The following is a 21958-nucleotide window of genomic DNA, read 5'->3' as shown; positions in this document are numbered from 1 at the left end:
AGGTCTTAAGTAATGGCTGGGGAAGTAAGCTTCGACCTATTTCTCATTTAATATGTCATATACATTTCAAATTATGTTTTTTTAAAACAATTTTTTTATTTGTTGTGCTTGTTATTCTTATAAACTTTTTTATTTGTTGGGCTTGTTATTCTTATAAATTTTTTTTGTATGTTCTATGAAGTCTTCAAAAAAAGGAGCTAAGAGAGGGAAAAAGCAACAGTTAGCTGCTATAGCTACAGCCATGCAACAAGGGAATGAACCCTTACGAATATTAGGTGGAGGGTCTAATTCTCCACTAACGGTTTCACCTAATGAAGTACCTAATAATCCAGAAATTCAAGATGAATCTAACCCTGAAATATCAAAGAAAAAGCCTAGGGGAAAGACAAAAATGGTGAATCTTAGCAAAGGAAAAGCAAAAACGTCTCGTCTTATAGTGGAGTTCAATTATTCTGGCCAACCATATAGAGGTGATGTAGCAAAATTTGCTTCATTCCTTGGTACCACAGCAAGAGAGCTACTGCCAGTGACATTGGAGAATTGGAAGGACCTTTCACAAGAATTTAGAAATCAAATATGGGAGCATATCACGGTATTGTAGAGAAATATATTTCCCACATTCACATTGAATAATTTATCTATAATTTCACTCTAATTTTACTTTGTATACATTTTTTTTTGGTGCAGCAAAAAGTCGCTATTGAGGAATGCCACAAGAAATATACATTTCAAAAGTTGAAGAAGCATTGGAGAGATTTTCGATCCTTATTAATTAAAGAAGTGATGCAGCAAGCTAAAGTGGTCGGCCTACAACGTGCTGCTGCCCTCCTCAAACCAGATAACATTCACTCCATGGAGGAATGGCAATCTTTTGTCAAAAAACGAACCTCTACAACATTCAGGGTAATGGTTTTTGACATTTTCTTTCAAGTATACTTGTGGGCTATCTACTGTTTTCAGCCAATATTCTCCAACATTCTATTTGTTTTTTTATACTAACTAGTTATTTATATATTTTTTTCATAGGAAAAATGTGAAAGATTCAAAAGGATGAGGGCAAAACAAACTTTAGTGCATAGGACAAGCCGTAAAAGCTTTGCTCGTTTGGAAGAGGAAATGGTAAAATCTTTTTTAATTTCATATGAATTTTGTCCTGTGAGAAAGTCTGCAATGTAATATTAGCATTAGGTTATCTCTACTTGTTATTTTATAGCGACAAGAAAGTGAAACACCAGATGCAATTTCAAGGGTTGATGTCTGGATCCGTGGTTATGAAACGAAGAAAAATAATGAGGATGAAGAAGTTGAGGATCCAGAGATAGTGGTAAAAAATTATCTGCTGTATACTTTTATGTTTATGGTTAAATTTTTATTTTTCTATTTATATTTATATTTATATTTTCAATTATGTACTTGAAGCAAAAAGTGAAAAAATACAAGGCAGCAGACTTGGAGAAATGCTCTATTAAAGATGATGCCCTTACAAAAGTACTTGGTCCTGACCCACGAGGAAGACTAAGAGGGCTTGGATTTGGGGCAACCATTTCAAAGGTGGAAGGTCAAACACATATGCATGATAAGTTCAATAAATTGGAGAATGAGATGCATGACTTGAAAAATCAGATGCGAGATCTTATTTCTAAGTTAGACAAAGGGGGGATTAACACTGTAAGTAACGAGGATAAACATAATGATTTCATTTTGTTCATATTAGATTTGTGTTAAAATTTGGTTTAATTGATGTCTTAAGCATTGTTACAGCAAAAAGAAAACACAAGTGTTCAACATTCTGCTAATGAGGCATCACAAAGAAAACAGACAACAAATCCAAGTGTTCAACATTCTGCAAATAATACAGCACAAAGCAAACAAAAGAAAAATGCAGCTGTTCTATGTTCTGATCATCTTGAGAATACAAAGTGCAAGTTGTTAAGTTGGCTTGGGACAAATGAAGTTGTTGCAATTGGTGAAATTGCATCCAAGGATCCCACTATATTGGTCCATCATGTGCCTCTTGGCCATGAGTGCTGGAAAGTTTGGGTGAATGATGTGTTAGATGATAGTGTGGCTCTATATCGACCAACACGTGAGTTCTTTCTTCTTCGTGAAGCATTAGGAAGTACAATTGCGTGGCCAATAAAGTATATCAAAGTATATTAGTCTCACATTTTCGAGGTACATTCTTTTTTCTTTACTTAATTTACTTAATAGCTTTATGGAATGTTGTAAGATAGGATGATATGTGATAATACCAAGCTTTAGCTTTTGCATACACATGCATTAATTATTGCGTACAGACTTTGAACCAATTCTATTTCACCATACCCATATAATTTTGCAATTTAAAACAGTAATTTAACACCAAAGTTTATAATTTCAATTTTATTTATAAACTTCAATCCAATTGAGTAATCTTTCAATAATAGGATCTCTATAAAATCCAAAAAATCACCCCTTCACAAACTATTGGTCAATTTTATTTTATTTTTAAAACTAGAGCTTTATTTTCTTATAAATTCATTTGGCAAAACTCCTTGCCCCAAACGCTTGCTCAGATTCTTGTCAATTCTCACTGCAATTTAAATAATAAAGTACCATGTTCATCTTATTGTCTTTTACTGCATCCTCTACCTACTTCAAAACCTGAGCTAATGATGGCATGGAGGCAAAGTGAATGGGCGATGAAGGGGGCTGCATATTTGAGAAGTAAACACAAGTTCATGTATTATTGAAGCTAAATATCAATTTCATCTGTTTCCCTGTATTACATTCATCTGTTTTTTGTGTATCGGGAGATGCATGCCAAATTGATTTTTAGATTCAGTGAAACTAAATACAAGTCCCTGTATTACATTCATATGTTTTTACTTTGGCTGATGTCCAGGAGATGGAAGCAATAATTTTCAACTTTCTATTTGAGCTGCTTGTAGATTTGATTCTAATTACACTTAATTTTGAGTTTGGCTACTAGTTCATCAATTCTGGGTTTTTTTCTTTTGCCTTATCTTTTTGTTTTCTATCTTTCTTGGGTTTGGCTGCATAATCTTTGACTTTTGTTTTGAATGGATTGTTTTTCCTGATTGTTATGCATATTTGCTCAAGCTGTGGTATATTTGGTTGAGATGATGTTCTTACTAACTACTGTAACATCTTTCTTTCATTTATAGGATCCATTACTGATAAAATATCAAGTGCCACAATGATATGTTTCTAGATTAACCTATTTTCTTTTTGGCACTGCATTTGTTTCCAAATGTATTAATCATAACTGAGTACTACAGCTAATTGGGGTTGGAGCATGGATTTACTTAATTTTTCCTTTCAAGTCTAAACTTAATTTTTATTACTTGATGTCATACATTATGCTAAACTTCTCACTATTCTAATAATTATTTTCAGGTACGAGATGAGGTTCCTAGAGTAGTTAAAGGGAATGTCAACATTTTGTTGGTGGATCCAATATATGGCTGTATGGGAGGCTAGTTTATTGCACCTTTTTTTATATCAATCAGGGCAGCATATATAGTTAGGAACTCTTGGTACTTATGAAATATATCTTGTTTTGGCTTGCATTTTGTTATTTACTCTTTAATTTCTAACTCTTAAAAATGTGACTTTGTATTTGGAATTGATTATCATAATTTGAATGAAGTGTGTATTTCTCTTACATTTATCTTGATGCAGTATTTTATTTGGTAAAATTAAATGGCAGGTGTATGAAGCTAGATAGAAATTAAGTTGCATATGTATAAATAAGCAAAAAAAAAAAAAAAACTCAAAGACGGCGTTCAAAATGTAAGCCGTAATATGTAGAATAATTACGGCGTGCAGATCATGTCGTAAATAACTGAAAGACGGCGTGTAAATGTAAGCCGTAATATGTAGACTAATTACGGCGTGCATATCATGTCGTAAATTGTAATCTTAAACGTGAAAGATCGTTATTTATGACGTGTTTTGTTTATATTTACGGCTTATATTGCACGCCATTATAAGTATAGACTTTTCACGGCATGCGCTTCAACGGCACACAGCAGCACGCCGTAAATATCAATTTACGGCATGCAACGCCCGCCGTGGAAGCTCCATTTTGGTGTAGTGATGGTAAAGAGACGAATTTGGACAATGGTCGAGCAGAGACTTCCTGGATTCAATTGGTGTTGTTATTTGATTGATATCTCGTGTCGAGTATATTTTGTTGATTTTTCCTCTATTGATTGGAGATAGTTTTGAGTATTTACTTTGATTATACGTTTGCATAGTTTTGAAACTTTTATTCTATGCTTTCTATATATTTCGAATTTATTTAATTCTTCAAGGCTGCAATGAAGTACCGTAACCTTGGAGGTTGGTTTTATAAAGAAGTCTTATTTTTATTTCTCATGTTTTCCACTATTTATTATCTCTGATCCAACCCAGTCCCATTATTTAAAAAAAAAAATAGTCTATTTTGGATATCTTGAGGGATTAACACTTGATTGAGTGACATTAGTCTCTTGGGGAATTCAAGATAGGTACCTCTGTTGCATAACCGAGATTTGGGGTGTGACACTTATCTTATATAGATGTCATATGCTAGAAACCTACCCATCATAGGTTTCATGTCATGTACTGGATACATTTTAATCTAATTCTATATTTTATTTGGGCTTTATTAAGACTCATATAATTAGGCCCAAATACCATAATATTAATCACAATATTATAGTTATTTGATATATTCAAGGAGTAAAATTTCGGTTTCGAGGAAATTTTCGATGGAAATTTCGACGGAAATTTTCGTGGAAATTTCGATTAAAATTTCGATTTCGATAAAATTAGATAAAAACGACGGAAATTGTTATCAAAATATGGAAATTTTGAATGAAACTTGACCATATGTTTATTTAACATATTATCTACTATATTAATAAAAAACATTGAAGAAACCAAATTATATAATAGGTTTCATGTGATATAAGATGAATATAATGCGCGTTGGAGGCAAAAACTGTTAAACAAAATTAGTATAATGAATAATGAAATCAGTATATTCTTTATACTCTATAATTTATACACTAACCCTAATACTAAACCCTATATACTCTATATATTTTAATACTCTTTATACTCTATAATCTATGCACTAAACTCTATATACTGTATGTTCTTTAAGATATGGACCATATGGTATAAGATATTATGATTTAGGCCCTTTAGGGTATTCTTCCCCACCAAGCACCAGCCCCCTGCCTCTCTCCCCCCAACCCAGTCCATCCCCGACACACCCCCCCTCACCCAGCCCCTCCCAGCCCCTTTTCTGTGAGACCCTGTATTTTCCAAATAATTATTTTAAATATTTTGAGAATTTATTTTAAGGATTTTGAGAATTTATTTGGAATTTAAAAAGGTTTTAATTTAATTTTAATTATTTAATTATTTTTGTTTTAAATTAGGCTTGACTCAAAGTTAACTTTTAAATTTAGTAGACTTTTGATTCGGACTTTGGGCACGTTGGATAGGTCTCGAGTTCACGAGTTCGTAGACACGTAGCACGCGTCGATCGGAGTTATGGTTTGAAAGTTACGGACATTTGAAGTAAAGGGCAATTTTGTAATTTTTACAAAAGGGGTTTTAAAACCCAAAAACCAGATTTTTATCCCATTCTCTCTCCTCTCTCCTGGTTCTCTCTCTCTCTCTCTCTCTCTCTCTCTCTCTCTCTCTCTCTCTCTCTTTCTCGCGTGCCTCACCTTCGCCGCGCCTGCCACCGGCGCGTGGCGGCGCGTCCAGCCATGGCTGGCAACGGGACCGGCCCAGATCTCCTCGCCGTTCTTCCTTCTTCCTCCCCCTGGTGGCGGCGCAGCCCAGAAACCTCCCCCGAGTCGCGAACCAGCTGAGGCCGATCCTTGGAGCTCCGACGGCGATCTCACTTTTCCGGCGACGACGCGACCTCCCATCACTTGGGTTGTCTTCCTCTCGTCACGGTGAGTCTGCCCATGTGCTTCCCTGGCTTCGACGACCCCGCACGGCGGCGGATCGAAGATTTTGCCAATTTTCCCGAAATCAGCCCCCAAATTTCGGCGAAATTTCGCCAATTTCGCCGAAATAATTACCGAAAATAATTGGGTATGTGATAAAATTTCGGTGACCCAAAAAAACGAAATTTCATTCCTTGGATATATTACATATATTATCTTTTACTTTATTTGCAAAGTGTCACATATAAGAAAGTGAAAGTGGATAAAAGACTTCACCCGTTGCTAACGATGCTTCTTGTTTTGTGTTTACTGACATAATGGAAAAAGAGGATTGAATTGGTTCATCACCGTTTGGTAGATCTCAATTTGGGTTTTTCCGCATCATATTTTGATCTGCCTCCTCTTCGAACAAGAATTCTCAGCAAATCATTGACTCCTCGAATACAATATTGTGTAATCTTAATAATTATATAATATATAAAAAATTAAGATTAAATATCAAATATTAATAGTTTTTCAGTAATCCAGCAAGACACTAATTTTTTTTAGTTTATAATATATCAAATTAGGTTCAAACCACACGTACGAACTAATGGTCTAGCATATATTTGGAAAATAGCTTGCCGTTACTTGGAAGAGTGCATAGAAAGAGACAGTGATCATTGCTTGCAGGGTGGATTCAAATTCAAGCACGCAACTTTGATTACATTGAAGTCAGCTTATTGGGTTAATGACTTTTATTAGCTTGAAAATGACAAAATGTACATGAAACTAAAGGTTATAGATAGTTAACTTAGAAAACTTGGACTTTTAAGACAATGACATTGATATATATAAAACTTGATAAGGTTGGTTTCCCTGCATTTAAACATGATCAACTCAACTCAGCAAAGAGATCAAAGAAGACTAAAACGCTGCCCACCCTTAATTAATTTGCAGATTTAAAACTCAGGTCTGTAATCTGTATTAATAGGCAGATTGCTTTTATGCCATCCTAATAATCCTTCTGTCATTATACCTGACTTTGACAACATATAGGTACTCTTTAAATTTTTTTTTTGTATAATTTTATTTATTCACGTATTATAACATGAATACGTGGACGACGAATTTATATTTTTAATATATATATAATGTGCAAGAATACTCTAAAACTAAATAGTTAGTAAGATAATACAAAACTAACTATTCTATTAGACCGGCGTACTGCACAATATAATTTCAAAATCCAAACCATTTATTTTTTGAAATAACCATTCTGGAATATCAGTTGCACTATCAATCTATTTAATTTCATTGAAACTTATTAATTTTTTAAGGGTATGCAAACTGTAGTGGCCACTTGGCCACTTGGATATATTATTACATAAAAATGAAAAATAAAACTATTGATAAAAAATGAACTTATGAGATGTGGTTTACTGGCTTAACCATTGGGTTTCATAAAAGGCCGAAGGCAAAGACAAGGCCAACCCCGAATAAACAGAGACAAAGAATAAACTTCCAAATCAAGATTAAGAGAACAATAATTAATTCTCAAATATTACGAATTGATAACGCAACTGTGTTGTATCACTACTATTGTATTTTATTAAAACAATTTTCTTACACCGATTTTCTTACACCGATTTGCTCTAAAAAAAATGAAAACACAAAACAAAATAAAGTAAATTGAAAAGATATGTACACAAAATATCTCAAACTTGTTTAAATTGTAACAATATTTTAAACCTGGCCTTCCCGCTGTAAAGCATCAGACGAACGTTGATCAGACGGTGATCTATTCGATCCCGACGGACCAGCCATCGAAGGAGTTGCCTCGTCATTATCAGGCACATGTTGTCGAACAGAACCTGTCCTAGATATGAAAGGCGGCATCATAGAGAAAGTCCACTGGTTCGACCGCGAATTTGCATCAAACCGCTCATAACCGTTGATCTTCCCACGCCCGCTGTCGTTCCTATAACCCCTTCTCGTACTCCCAGCTCTCGGAAACGCCACGCTGGTACTCCTGGCACGTGTCAACGCCGCGTTCATCAGCTGAGTCCGTACCTCCTCCGGTAACCGTAGCGTGAACTTCTCAATATTCTCGCCGGGTTGAACCAACGAGTGACCCGTCGAGTGTGACCGTGGAAACAATACTCTCGTGAAACGCATTCCCGTTGACCTTGACCTCGGTGGTCTGAACCCGGTCGATCTCGACCTAGGTGGGACCGCCGGACCCAACTTAACCCCGGGAGATGCTTCTTCTTTGATCTGATCATCCACGATCCGGATTGACACTTGGCGTGGCGGCAGTTGTTGCGGTTCGGGTCTGGATACCCGTTCAGGTTGACTCGGTTCGTCAATCGAGTCGTCATACATTTCGAGCTGCTCAATCAGAGTGTAGGGGAGCTCTCCGGGTTTGGGTACCAGGTTGGCCCGACAAACCGGGCACGTGGAGTGAGAGATGAGCCACGTGTCGATGCAGTCGGGGTGGAAGACGTGGTCGCACTTGGGGATCAAACGCAGCGTTTCGTCGTCCTGGAACTCGTTGAGGCAGACGGCGCACTCGAGCGAGTCCTGCCCGAGCTTGAGCCCCTTGACCGTGGAGTAGAAGAAGGTCGGGAACGTCTCGATGACGGCCGGGTCGAGCCCGCGAGTGCTGTTCCGGAGCGCGAGGTCCACGCGCCCTTGGAGGCGCGACTGGGCGCACTGGCGCGTGTAGACGGACAGAAACCCCAGTATGAAGAAGACGACTACTAAGATCACCATGACCACCGCCATCTTGAGGTCGAATCCGGGCCGTCGGCCGTTGGCTTGCGGTGGGAACCCTGATTGGGTCTGGGCGGTGATTGAGTGCGAGAGGAGGAGGAAGCTGAGCGTCCAGAGGAGGACATGATTGGTTGAAAAGAAGTTGTGAGATGGAGTCATGATGGGTTCATGAGTTTTGAGGGGAGTGTTTGTGGGTTTGGTTGGTTGTTCCTGAAAAGCAAAAAAAAGCGAAGCAGAATTGAAAAGATGAGGAAGAAGCAGAAAAGGGATTGGAGAGAGTGGGTAAGATAGAAGAGAAGAGAAAGAGAAGAGAAGAGAAGGAAGGGCTTTGAATGGGTCGTGGGGTTGTAGCTGTGGGGGTTGACTATGGAGAGATGTGAGGCCCACAAACTAGAAGATTAAAATTGGTATAAGAATCTTGGATTTATGTATAACAGGCATCGAACATGAGGATGATGATAATGATCGATGATTGCCACGTAGCCAGTTGGAATTGGAGAATTAGAGAAACTTTCACCCCCTTGTGTCTATAATTAGAGATCATTATACCTCATTTTTACTTGTATCACCCAGTGAAATTTGAGATACTCCCTCTTTGGTTCTTTAAAAGCCTCTTTAAGAAGAGATATACCAAAAGAGAAGAAAATTCTCATAGTTTAAAAGTTTTCTTTTGGAGAGTTTGTCAAGGAGGAGGAGCTTTTAGGAGTAGAGTCTAACTTTGGAGGTCTACAACCGGGTAAGTCTTTTATTTATTTTTCTGATTTATTTATTTTTCCTAAGCTTTAATTTTAGGTTGTATGCTTATATTAATTAAGTATGATTTATTTATTAATTAAGCATGCCTAAGTTTATTTTTGAGATGTAAATGCTTAATTTATTTGGTTAATTAAACATGATTAGTTGTAACCTTAACTTGGATTTAAGCTATTAAATTAGTTTTAACCTTAACTTAGAGATTAAATTGGATTTAAGATATTATTCAAACTTGATTAATTAATGGAATATTTTGGAAAAATACTAATTAATTAAATACTTGGATAATACATAGGTTTGATTATTCTAACGTAAATTAATTTGTGAAAGCGCTTTAAACCAATGCAATTAGTCAAGTGGTTTGACTTTAAAATTAACTTGAAACTTAGAAACCCTAAAGAATAGAGTTTAGTCCACTTAAGACTAGAGTCTTAAAGGACGTGTGACCTAAAATGATGAGTTATAACGAGATTGTGTTGAACTTAACTTTTGACTAAGTTGTTGTATTGTCGGACACTAGGAACACCAGTTACCGAATGATTTCTTTGTGACATGACAAGAAGGCGTTGGATTCGAGATGGATGAGGATGCATAGGCTATGTAAGAAAATATGTGAAGAGCATTAGATTTCAGGTAAGGGAATTTATCCTACATTCCTGACTATGGAATTTGTGTGTGTATATATTTTTAAATTGTTATAACATGATATGATCTGTGAGTATGGGTAGCGTTGTTCACACATGACTCTGGGTGCAAGTCCCTAAACCTTCTAGAAGTGATCAGTCAAAGTTATGGGGTGCCTAGCCAAGCTAATACGTGTGACGTGTGCTTGTGCGAATCCAGGGCTCATAACCAATCAATTGGCAGATGGTACGGTTCTCAAATCCCTACCTTTGTGGTTATTGTATTCTCACTATGAATGATTATTATGAATTTACACGTTTATAATCATAATTGTTGTACAACCGAGTCATAAAAATGTTTTGAAAGTATTTCAAATGAAATGTTTGAAGAACTTGTTTTAGATGATTTAAGAATCCGATGGAAAAAGATTTTCACTATGTTTTTCAGTATGAATGGTTTTGTGGTTTTCAAACCTAGCAGGGTATGTCCCCTGAAGGAAGCTATGATCGTATGAGATGCTTACTCCCTACATTGTTTTTGTGTTCTTTATTTATTTAATGTTTTTTATAGGTACGAGCATGGTAAAAAGACGAACTTGGACAATGGTCAAGCAGAGCAGCATCTTGAGTTTTGTCAACTTCCTGGATTCAATTGGTGTTGTTATTTGCTTGATATCTCGTGTCGAGTATATTTTGTAGATTTTTCCTCTTTTGATTGGAGATAGTTTTGAGTATTTACTTTGATTATACGTTTGCATACTTTGATTATCGAATTTATTTAATTCTTCAAGACTGCAATGAACTACCATAACCTTGAGAGTTGGTTTTATAAAGAAGTCTTATTTTTATTTCACATGTTTTCCACTATTTATTATCTCTGATCTAACCTAGTCTCATTATTTTAAAAAAGCTTAACCTATTTTGGGTATCTTGGGGGATTAACACTTGATTGAGTGACATTAGTCTCTTAGGGAATTCAAGATAGGTGCCTCTATTGCATAACCGAGGTTCGGGGTGTGACACTTGTCTTATATAGATGTCATATGCTAGAAACCTACCCATCATAGGTTTCATATCATGTACTGGATACATCTTAACCTAATTCTATATCTTATTTGGGCTTATTAAGACCCATATAATTAGGCCCAAATACCATAATATTAATCACAATATTATAGTTATTTGATATATTACATATTATCTTTTACTTTATTTGCAAAGTGTCACATGTAAGAAAGTGAAAGTGGATAAAAGACTTCACCCGCTGCTAACAATGCTTCTTGTTTTGTGTTTACTGACATAATGGAAAAAGAGGATCGAATTGGTTCGTCACCATTTGGTAGATCTCGATTTGGGTTTTTCCGCATCATGTTTTGATCTGCCTCTTCTTCGAACAAGAATTCCCAGCAAATCCTTGACTCCTCGAATACAATATTGTGTAATCTTAATAATTATATGATATATCCAATTAGGTTCAAACCACACATACGACTAATGGTCTAGCATATATTTGGAAAAGTAAAATATTTGGGTCACCCCTTGGGAGTACCCCAAGGTCACCCCTCCCCCCAAAATAACAATTTCGGTAATGTCGGCGCATGATCGGAACCGTTCACTTTTTAGATCACCTATTATAGATCATCTCTGTAAAAAATCAAATCAATCTGAAATCGTTTTGTTATATAACTGTTGTCAATTAAGTAGAAAAATTGATGATTTTTCAATTAAAGAGTGATTTTTTGACCAAACCGTTGATTTTTTCTATTTAATCAACAACAGTTATATAATCAAACGATTTCCGATTGAGTTGATTTTTTGCAGAGATGATCTATAATAGATGATCTAAAAAGTGAACGGTTTCGATCATGTGTCGGCATTACCGAAATTATTATTTTAGGGGGAGGGGTGACCCAAGTAGTGTCCTTTTGAAAATAGGTCGCCGTTACTTGGAAGAGTGCATAGAAAGAGATAGAGATCATTGCTTGCAGGGTGGATTCAAATTCAAGCACGCAACTTTGATTACATTGAAGTCTTATTGGGTAAGTTAATGAATTTTATTAGCTTGAAAATGACAAAATGTACATGAAACTATAGATTATAGATAGTTAACTTAGAAAACTTGGACTTTTAAGACAAAGACATTGATATATATAAAACTTGATAATTGGTTTCCCTGCATTTAAACATGATCAACTCAGCAAAGCGATCAAAGAAGACTAAAATGCTGCAGATTTAAAACTCAGGTCTGTATTAATTCTCATCAGCATGCAGATTGCTTTTATACCATCCTAATAATCCGTGTGCCATTATACCTGACATTGACAACATATAAGTACTCTTAAAATTTTTTTTTTGTATAATTTTATTTATTCACGTGTTATAACATAAATACGTGGACGACGCATTTATATTTTTAACATACATATATATATATGCATTATAAAATTAGTAAATTAGTAACACATGTGATAATTCAATCACACTAAAAAATTATTCCGTTTAAAATGCTCTACTGGATTGGATTATTATTTAAGATTGGATTGGGATTGGATTGGAGCTAGAGCATTGTTGCAACATGATTGAACTATTGTATAATTTAATTGTAGTATCTAAACATTAAGATAAGTTGACTCATAACTTTACATGGGATTATTGTCCCATGTTATTTTAGACTATTATGAAATTTAATTATATTCGGTCTCGTCGGTTTAATTTGTAGGTCACCAAATATGGGTATTGGACAAACACTGTAATTAATTAATGGTCCAATCCCATTCACATCCTAAACCAAACTGTACAGTGATCCGACAGTAGGCACTATTTTGCATACTAATAATTAGTCAGTCGAAAATTAAATTAGATTCAAATTTGTCATTAATTATCAAGCATACCAATTTGCTCTAAAAAAACAATTAAAACACAAAAATAAAATAAAATAAATTGAAAAGATATGTACACAAGATATCTCAAACTTGTTTAAATTGTAACAATATTTTAAACCTGGCCTTCCCGCCGTAAAGCATCAGACGAATGTTGATCATTGGCGCCAATATGATCAGACGGTGATCTATTCAATCCCGACGGAGCAGCCACCGAAGGAGTTGCCTCGTCATTATCAGGCACATGTTGTCGAACAGAACATGTCCTTGATATGAAAGGCGGCATCATAGAAAAAGTCCATTGGTTCGACCGCGAATTTGCATCAAACCGCTCATAACCGTTGATCTTCCCACGCCCGCTGTTGTTCCTATAACCCCTTCTCGTACTCCCAGATCTCGGAAACGCCACGCTGGTACTCCTGGCACGTGTCAACGCCGCGTTCATCAGCTGAGTCCGTACCTCCTCCGGTAACCGTAGCGTGAACTTCTCAATATTCTCGCCGGGTTGAACCAACGAGTGACCCGTCGAGTGTGACCGTGGAAACAATACTCTCGTGAAACGCATTCCCGTTGACCTTGACCTCAGCGGTCTGAACCCGGTCGATCTCGACCTAGGTGGGACCGTCGGGCCCAAATTAACCCCGGGAGATGCTTCTTCTTTGATCTGATTATCCACGATCCGGATTGAGTCCCTTGACACTTGGCGTGGCGGCAATTGGGGCGGTTCGGATCCGGATACCCGTATAGGTTGACCCGGTTCATCAATCGAGTCGTCATGCATTTCGAGCTGCTCAGTCATAGTGTAGGGGAGCTCTCCAGGTTTGGATACCAGGTAGGCCCGACAAACCGGGCACGTGGAGTGAGAGATGAGCCACGTGTCGATGCAGTCGGGGTGGAAGACGTGGTCGCACTTGGGGATCAAACGCAGCGTTTCGTCGTCCTGGAACACGTTGAGGCAGATGGCGCACTCGAGCAAGTCCTGCCCGAGCTTGAGCCCCTTGACGGTGGAGTAGAAGAAGGTCGGGAACGTCTCGATGACAGCCGTGTCGAGCCCGCAAGTACCATTCAAGAGCGCGGGGTCCCCGCGCCCTTGGCGGCGCGTCTGGGCGCACTGGCGAGTGTAGACGGACAGAAACCCCAGTATGAAGAAGACGACTACTAAGACCACCATGATCACCGCCATCATGGGTTTGACACCGTGCAATAGGTGATCCCCTGATGGGGGCTGGGCGGTGATTGAGTGCGAGAGGAGGAGGAAGCTGAGCGTCCAGAGGAGGACATGATTGGTTGAAAAGAAGTTGTGAGATGGAGTCATGATGGGTTCATGAGTTTTGAGGGGAGTGTTTGTGGGTTTGGTTGGTTGTTGCTGAAAAGCAAAAAAAAGCGAAGCAGAATTGAAAAGATGAGGAAGAAGCAGAAAAGGGATTGGAGAGAGTGGGTAAGATAGAAGAGAAGAGAAGAGAAGAGAAGAGAAGAGAAGGAAGGGCTTTGAATGGGTCGTGGGGTTGTAGCTGTGGGGGTTGACTATGGAGAGATGTGAGGCCCACAAACTAGAAGATTAAAATTGGTATGAGAATCTTGGATTTATGTATAACAGGCATCGAACATGAGGATGATGATAATGACCAATGATTGTCATGTAGCCAGTTGGAATTGGATGCTTTGTGTTGTTTGGGTTTACTTGTTTGTTGTCGTTCATATGTGGTACAGTCAATGCGATTATATCGAGGTAGCTGCCTATGTATGTATAATTTGTATGACCAATTTTATATATAGTTACAAGGTATATATGATGTTCTAGAAACCTTGATGCTCCCACTTGTTTTGGGGATTGGTCTTTCTAATTTCAATTCTACGCCGGCAGACTTAATCCTAGCTAGTTTGGACCATTACCTTCGAACCTTTCATTTCTTCTTGTCTTTAACCAATCCGGCCAACCTCTCCCATATATCAGTTTAAAAAAAAAAAAAAAAAAACCATTACAACGAATTCTTGCTTGAATATATATGAAATGTGAGTGTCAATCGATGAGTACGTATGATGACTAAAATGGCCAAGGTCTTGCACTGCCGTGGCCTTTTTCTAAGCCATGTATATATGACTCATGTCTAGTTCTAATATATTAAGCTAGCTATTCTTGGTGAGACGCTATATATATATGTCCAAGCTGTCATGGCAATAATTTTATGTTAGTTTTTTTGGTAATTTTATGCAAGGATAAGGTTACATGCATGATGCATGCTCTAGAAATTTTATAAGGGGATTGAGGTCAGAATGGATTGTATATATAAAAGCATTCAAAACGAAATGCTCTTTAGTCTTTAATTTGCAACCATTTCTTAATCATAGAATGGGAAACGTGAAAGGATATACAAGCCACACTGGCAAGTTGTGGCACAGAGGGGCTCCACTAGAAGTTGACTCGGACTTGAATTTCATCCAACCACCAATAACTTATATATATATATATATATATATATATATATATTATATGTGTGTATGTGTGTATAGGAAGAAAATTAATCCTCTCCTTTTCAACCCCATTTCCGCCAAACTAGACCTGAAAAATTAATGGTGGCTAAATAGGACGGAATTAACATGCTAAATATACTTATGGTCAAGCTGAGGAAGTTTCTTGGTATACAATACTCTTGCAATGTGAATTAGGCTTCGCCAAATAGACCAATATAAAAGTTATTTGATTAGGATCTAGATCATCTCTTTGTCTTGAGTATCTACTACTTAGTTTGATTCAAACGGTTTATTAGAAACTTGAAAGTTATAATGTATTTTTGAGTTTTATTACAAAACCAGAAATAAAATGGAGGAACCGTAAAAAAAAATTTATTATATTGAAGGGAATTGAATCCTAAATTTATAATAATCCTAATTCATTACGCCACACACCCTCACTATTTAGACTAACTCTAAAGATTAAATTTCCAACGAACGATTTAGATTAATAATTAGAATGATTAAGATAAGAAAAATATCCTAATTCAATTTGAATAACCTTATTCAATATGTATGCGCATCCTATATTGGAAATATAGGTGATAATGATATATTAGGCAGATGTAAGAGACTGGTATATATACTTGTACAATAATCTGTTCATTTAGTTGGCCACACACGTGGAAATTTTTTAGATTCACACTTCTGATAAAAATTTGTGATGAAGAAAGCTCACTTGTTCATCAAATTTTATGATTATTCCTACTATTAAAGTCATATGCGATGGCTTCTTCTCTTTTTGTTTTTAATGGAAATATTGCATTCAATCATATATCAAATCAAAATATAAATTTAAATATGCTGCGCTCAGATTATTACTTTGGAAACCATGGGCTTATTATATCTTGTCCCGTGGGCGGCGTATTCTTTATTCTCACATTTTATTCACTCTCTTCAAGATTTAATCCTAGTTTCATACTTGGGTTTAGCCAAATCCTTAATTTTTACAATTAAAAATCCATAAATTCTTGCATTATATATTTAACAGAAAAGCATCAATGCATCATCTGATACGCACGTTTGACTAATTAAACTTTATTAAATAGAACATGCCTGGAAGTCTTTTGATGATAAATACAAGAAAACTCGTCAAAATTAATTATCATCCAAATGTGAATGAAGGTTGTTAATTTATAGACTAGCATGTCATGTCATATCATCCAAAATTAGTGTCTACATAAATACCATGCTGTGCTATGAAAAGGGTTATCCTATATATTTGAATCGTACCGTATATTCTCTATATCTACTCTATAATATAAGAAATTTGTTATAATTTCATCTTTATTCATTTACTTAAGATTTACAGGGGTGATAATATAGCCAAAATCAAAAAATTTGCTCACCATGTCCTTAATTTCACACAATTGCATGTCATGCCAAATGGCTACAGACAAGCCTGGCATATTTATGGAACAAAGTATTTTATATAGAAGTATAGAACATCTACATATTGGAACCTTTCAAAAAGGAAAAAAAGCATTTACAGAATGAAATAAGAAAAAGGGGAATCGCCTTCTTCAATTCACTTTCTCCACCAACTTTCTCCTTTATTATTCTCATTTCGCAATGTAAATTCAGGATCGGAACTGTTCATTTTTTATATCTAACTATGAATATCATCTCTGCAAAAAATTAACCAAATCAAAAATCATTTGGTTATGTAACTGTGATCAAATAAACAGACAGTTTTGGTAACAATTTGATTCACCATTAGTTTATTTGTTACTATTATAGAATCAAACGATTTTCGATTTAGTTGATTTTTTGCATAAATGATTTTCAAATAATTATCTAAAAGATGAACGGTTCTGATCATAAAAATACATTGTGGAATGAGAATGATAAAAAAGAAGATCGGTGAAAAAGGTGGATGGGTGAGGTGGATAGCATTCCTATAACAAAAATATAAAAAACTGGAAGTAACAATGCCACAATGGTACATAAGTAACAATAGTAGGGCAAAGGCCCAAGGCCAAATAACCAACAGGAGAAAATGTCCACCTAGAATAAAGACCAACCAACCAAAGTCACAAATAAAATCACACAAAGGAAAGGACAAAGCAGAAAGACAAGCAAATGGGGCGGGTTGGAAGGTACCACCAGAATCAGTCACAAGAAGATTTATTGACAATAATTGATATAGTATTGTTTATTTTTGGCAGGACTGGGTCTCTCTCCCTCTCTATCTCTAAATATATACATATTTGATGGGTGATAATTCTCATAAGCCTATAAGAAAAGCCCAAATGTCCAAGAAGAGGCCCACGGGGTTGTTTCAAAAAGCCCAAAATAATTTCCAGGATTAGGCTCAAAGAACCCATTTAATAATCTCATGGGCTTGTGGTACAGATTACAGTATGTTAGGGTCTAAAGTCCATAATGAGTTCTACATTTGGCATAATAAAAAAAGGGAAATTCTAAAGGGACTCCATTATTTACTTTTTAAACCCACATCAAAAGCTTTAGGAAGCAAACAATAGTGAGCATGTGCGGTTTGGAAAGTAATAGTGGGATCCTTTGAAAATTTCCGATAAAAAAAGCTTGGTAATCTGCCGAACCCAATCCAAAACTAGTGTGGGCCCAATATTAATTTTGATTTTTTTAATATAAAGTCCTAAATAGTCCAGAAGACCTATGTAGGAGTGGGACACACCCTATATATGGTAGATAGTTTTGTGACCTTTCCGATATGGAATTAACTTCATACACTCTCATAACTTGTATTAAGTTACACAACATCCTACCCACGTGCATCCTCAAGCATAGGGCTATAATTAATGGAATATTTTGGAGAAATACTAATTAATTAAATACTTGGATAATACTTAGGTTTGATTATTCTAACATAAATTAATTTGTGAAAGCGTTTTAAACCAATGCAATTAGTCAAGTGGTTTGACTTTAAAATTAACTTGAAACTTAGAAACCCTAAAGAGTAGAGTTTAGTCCACTTAGGACTAGAGTCTTTAGGGACGTGTGATCTAAAAAGATGAGTTATAACGAGATTGTGTTGAACTTAACTTTTGACTAAGTTGTTGTATTGTCAGACACTAGGAACACCAGTTACCGAATGATTTCTTTGTGACATGACAAGAAGGCGTTAGATTCGAGATGGATGAGGATGCATAGGCTATGTAAGAGAATATGTGAAGAGCATTGAATTTCAGGTAAGAGAATTTATCCTACATTCCTGACTATGGAATTTGTGTGTGTATATATTTTTAAATTGTTATAACATGATATGATCTGTGAGTATAGGTAGCGTTGTTCACACATGACCTTGGGTGCAAGTCCCTAAACCTTCTAGAAGTGATCAGTCAAAGTTATGGGGTGCCTAGCCAAGCCAATACGTGTGACGTGTGCTTGTGCGAATCCAGGGCTCATAACCAATCAATTGGCAGATGGTACGGTTCTCAAATCCCTACCTTTGTGGTTGTTGTATTCTCACTATGAATGATTATTATGAATTTGCACGTTTATAATCATAATTGTTGTACAACCGAGTCATAAAAATGTTTTGAAAGTATTTCAAAGGAAATGTTTGAAGAACTTGTTTTGGATGATTTAAGAATCCGATGGAAAAGGATTTTCACTATGTTTTTCAGTAGGAATGGTTTTATGGTTTTCAAACCTAGCAGGGTATGTCCCCTGAGGGAAGCTATGATCGTATGAGATGCTTACCCCTACATTGTTTTTGTGTTCCTTGTTTATTGAATGTTTTTTATAGGTACGAGCATGGTAAAGAGATGAACTTAGACAATGGTCGAGCAGAGCAGCATCTTGAGATTTGTCAACTTCCTGGATTCAATTGGTGTTCTTATTTGCTTGATATCTCGTGTCGAGTATATTTTGTAGATTTTTCCTCTATTGATTGGAGATAGTTTTGAGTATTTACTTTAATTATACATTTGCATACTTTGATTATCGAATTTATTTAATTCTTCAAGGCTGCAATGAACTACCGTAACCTTGAGGGTTGGTTTTATACAGAAGTCTTATTTTTATTTCACATGTTTTCCACTATTTATTATCTCTGATCCAACCTAGTCCCATTATTTTAAAAAAGCTTAACCTATTTTGGGTATGTTGGGGGATTAACACTTGATTGAGTGACATTAGTCTCTTAGGGAATTCAAGATAGGTGCCTCTATTACATAACCGAGGTTCGGGGTGTGACACTTGTCTTATATAGATGTCATATGCTAGAAACCTACCCATCATATGTTTCATATCATGTACTGGATACATCTTAACCTAATTCTATATCTTATTTGGGCTTATTAAGACCCATATAATTAGGCCCAAATACCATAATATTAATCACAATATTATAGTTATTTGATATGTTACATATTATCTTTTACTTTATTTGCAAAGTGTCACATGTAAGCAAGGGTTTAAATTTCGAAAATTTCGATTTTTAAGGGTTCCGAAATTTTAACACTCATTCGACCAAATTTCGAAAAATTTCGAAATTTAACGAAATTTCAAAATTTAACGAAATTTCGCTAAATACCCAGCTGAAGCCAGTGAGTGAAGGACTGAGCCACTGAGGAAGGAAGCAGAGACCAGAGGAAGAGAGGGGAGAAAGAGGCGAGCTGGCCTCGTCGCCGGCCGTCGCCGAAGACAGTAGATCGAAGAGAGAGAAGAGATCGGCGTGGGTCTGGTGGCTGGGCAGTGGGAAAGAAGGAGAAAAGAGGAAGATAAGGAGGGAGGAGAAAGAGGGAGGAGAGAGAAGGTCTTGGCGTGGGTCTGGTGGCTGGGCATGCAGTGGGAAAGAAGAAGGAGAATGGGTATGGTGGCTGGGCAGTGGGAAAGAAGAAAAGAAGGAAAAGGTGAAGTCACGGGAAGAAAGAAGAAAAGAAGGAAAGGAAGGAAAAAGAAAAGAAAAGAAAAAGAAAAGAAAAAGGAAAAGAAAAGAAAAAGAAAAGAAAAGAAAGAAAAGGAAAAGAAAAGAAGAGAAAAGAAAGAAAGAAAAGAAAAAGAAAAGAAAAGAAAAGAAAAAAAGAAAAGAGAAAGGAAAAAAAAAGTTTAGAATTGGTTGAGGACTTGAGATTTGGGGTCTTTGTGTAATTAGAAAGAAAAAAAAAATTTGGGATTTCGTTTAGTTGTTTTTAAATTTTAAATCCTATTACATTTTTATATAAAAATAATTAAAAATATAGAAAATTAGAATTAAATACCAAATATCAATAGTTTTTCAATAAAGCAGCAAGCCACTAATTTTTTTTAATTTAGGTATTAACCTAGAGTAAGACATTTTGGATTAGGTCATAAATCAGTTTGTTATATAGTTGTGACTGTCGAACAATCACAGTTGTGATTAAACTGTGACTGTTTCAAATTTATAAAAATTTAAAATTTTTAAGAGTTTAATATTTTTTATTTAGGCTTGGGGGATGAAGTCATATAACTCAAAGCCTAAACAGTAAAGTTTAAGCCTTACAAATATTGAAAAAACAACAAATCAATAAAAAAGTTATGACTGTTAAACAATCACAGCTCGATATAACCATGTTTTTTAAAATTGGTACCTAAACTGAAATTTAGTACCTAAAGTAAAATGACATAAATGTTTTAATAGTTAAAATGAAAAAACATTATAATTTGGTACCCAAAATCAACGGACCTTTAAAAATATCTTAAAGAGCCTAAACTTTAATATCTTATACCATATCCTAAAGAATATAAAATACACATTATAAAATATATAAAATTTAGTGTATATATTATAGAGTATATAAGATTTAGTATATAGAGTATATATGATTTAGTGTATAAATTATAGAGTATAAAGAATATAATAATTTTATTTATTCATTATACTAATTTTATTTAATAGTATTTGCCTCAAGCGCGCATTATATTCATCACATATCACATGAAACCTATCATATAATTTGGTTTTTTCAATATTTTTTATCAATGTAGTAGATAATATGTTAAATAAACATATGGTAAAGTTTCATTCAAAATTTTCGTATTTTGATAATAATTTCCGTCGTTTCCGTCGAATTTTTTTCGAAATTTAAAAATCTTCGAAATTTCTGTCAAAATTTCCATCGAAATTTCCTCGAAACCCGAAATTTTATTCCTTACATGTAAGAAAGTGAAAGTGGATAAAAGACTTCACCCGCTACTAACAATGCTTCTTGTTTTGTGTTTACTGACATAATGGAAAAAGAGGATCGAATTGGTTCGTCACCATTTGGAAGATCTCGATTTGGGTTTTTCCGCATCATATTTTGATCTGCCTCTTCTTCGAACAAGAATTCCCAGCAAATCCTTGACTCCTCGAATACAATATTGTGTAATCTTAATAATTATATGATATATCCAATTAGGTTCAAACCACACATACGACTAATGGTCTAGCATATATTTGGAAAATAGGTCGCCGTTACTTGGAAGAGTGCATAGAAAGAGATAGAGATCATTGCTTGCAGGGTGGATTCAAATTCAAGCACGCAACTTT

The 21958-nt window shown here is 35.6% G+C and overlaps 2 protein-coding genes and 1 pseudogene across 2 annotated transcripts; 1 reads left to right on the top strand and 2 right to left on the bottom strand.

Moving 5' to 3' along the window:
- Positions 1-311: 311 nt before the first annotated feature.
- LOC147279552 (uncharacterized) lies at positions 312-2160 on the top strand (annotated as a pseudogene).
- Positions 2161-7519: 5359 nt separating this feature from the next.
- On the bottom strand, positions 7520-8985 carry LOC147279551 (RING-H2 finger protein ATL34-like). Its single transcript, XM_086250939.1, has one exon. The coding sequence runs from the start codon at positions 8868-8870 to the stop codon at positions 7683-7685; it is 1188 nt and encodes a 395-aa protein (XP_086107065.1). The 5' UTR covers positions 8871-8985; the 3' UTR covers positions 7520-7682.
- Positions 8986-13081: 4096 nt separating this feature from the next.
- LOC147279550 (RING-H2 finger protein ATL34-like) lies at positions 13082-14407 on the bottom strand. The gene has a single exon (XM_086252282.1). The coding sequence runs from the start codon at positions 14279-14281 to the stop codon at positions 13082-13084; it is 1200 nt and encodes a 399-aa protein (XP_086108408.1). The 5' UTR covers positions 14282-14407.
- Positions 14408-21958: the final 7551 nt, after the last annotated feature.

The sequence above is a fragment of the Dryas octopetala genome, chromosome 7, assembly GCF_963921425.1.
Source record: "Dryas octopetala chromosome 7, drDryOcto1.1, whole genome shotgun sequence".
NCBI classification, from domain to species: Eukaryota; Viridiplantae; Streptophyta; class Magnoliopsida; order Rosales; family Rosaceae; genus Dryas; species Dryas octopetala.
This window is presented reverse-complemented; position numbering and strand designations above follow the sequence as displayed.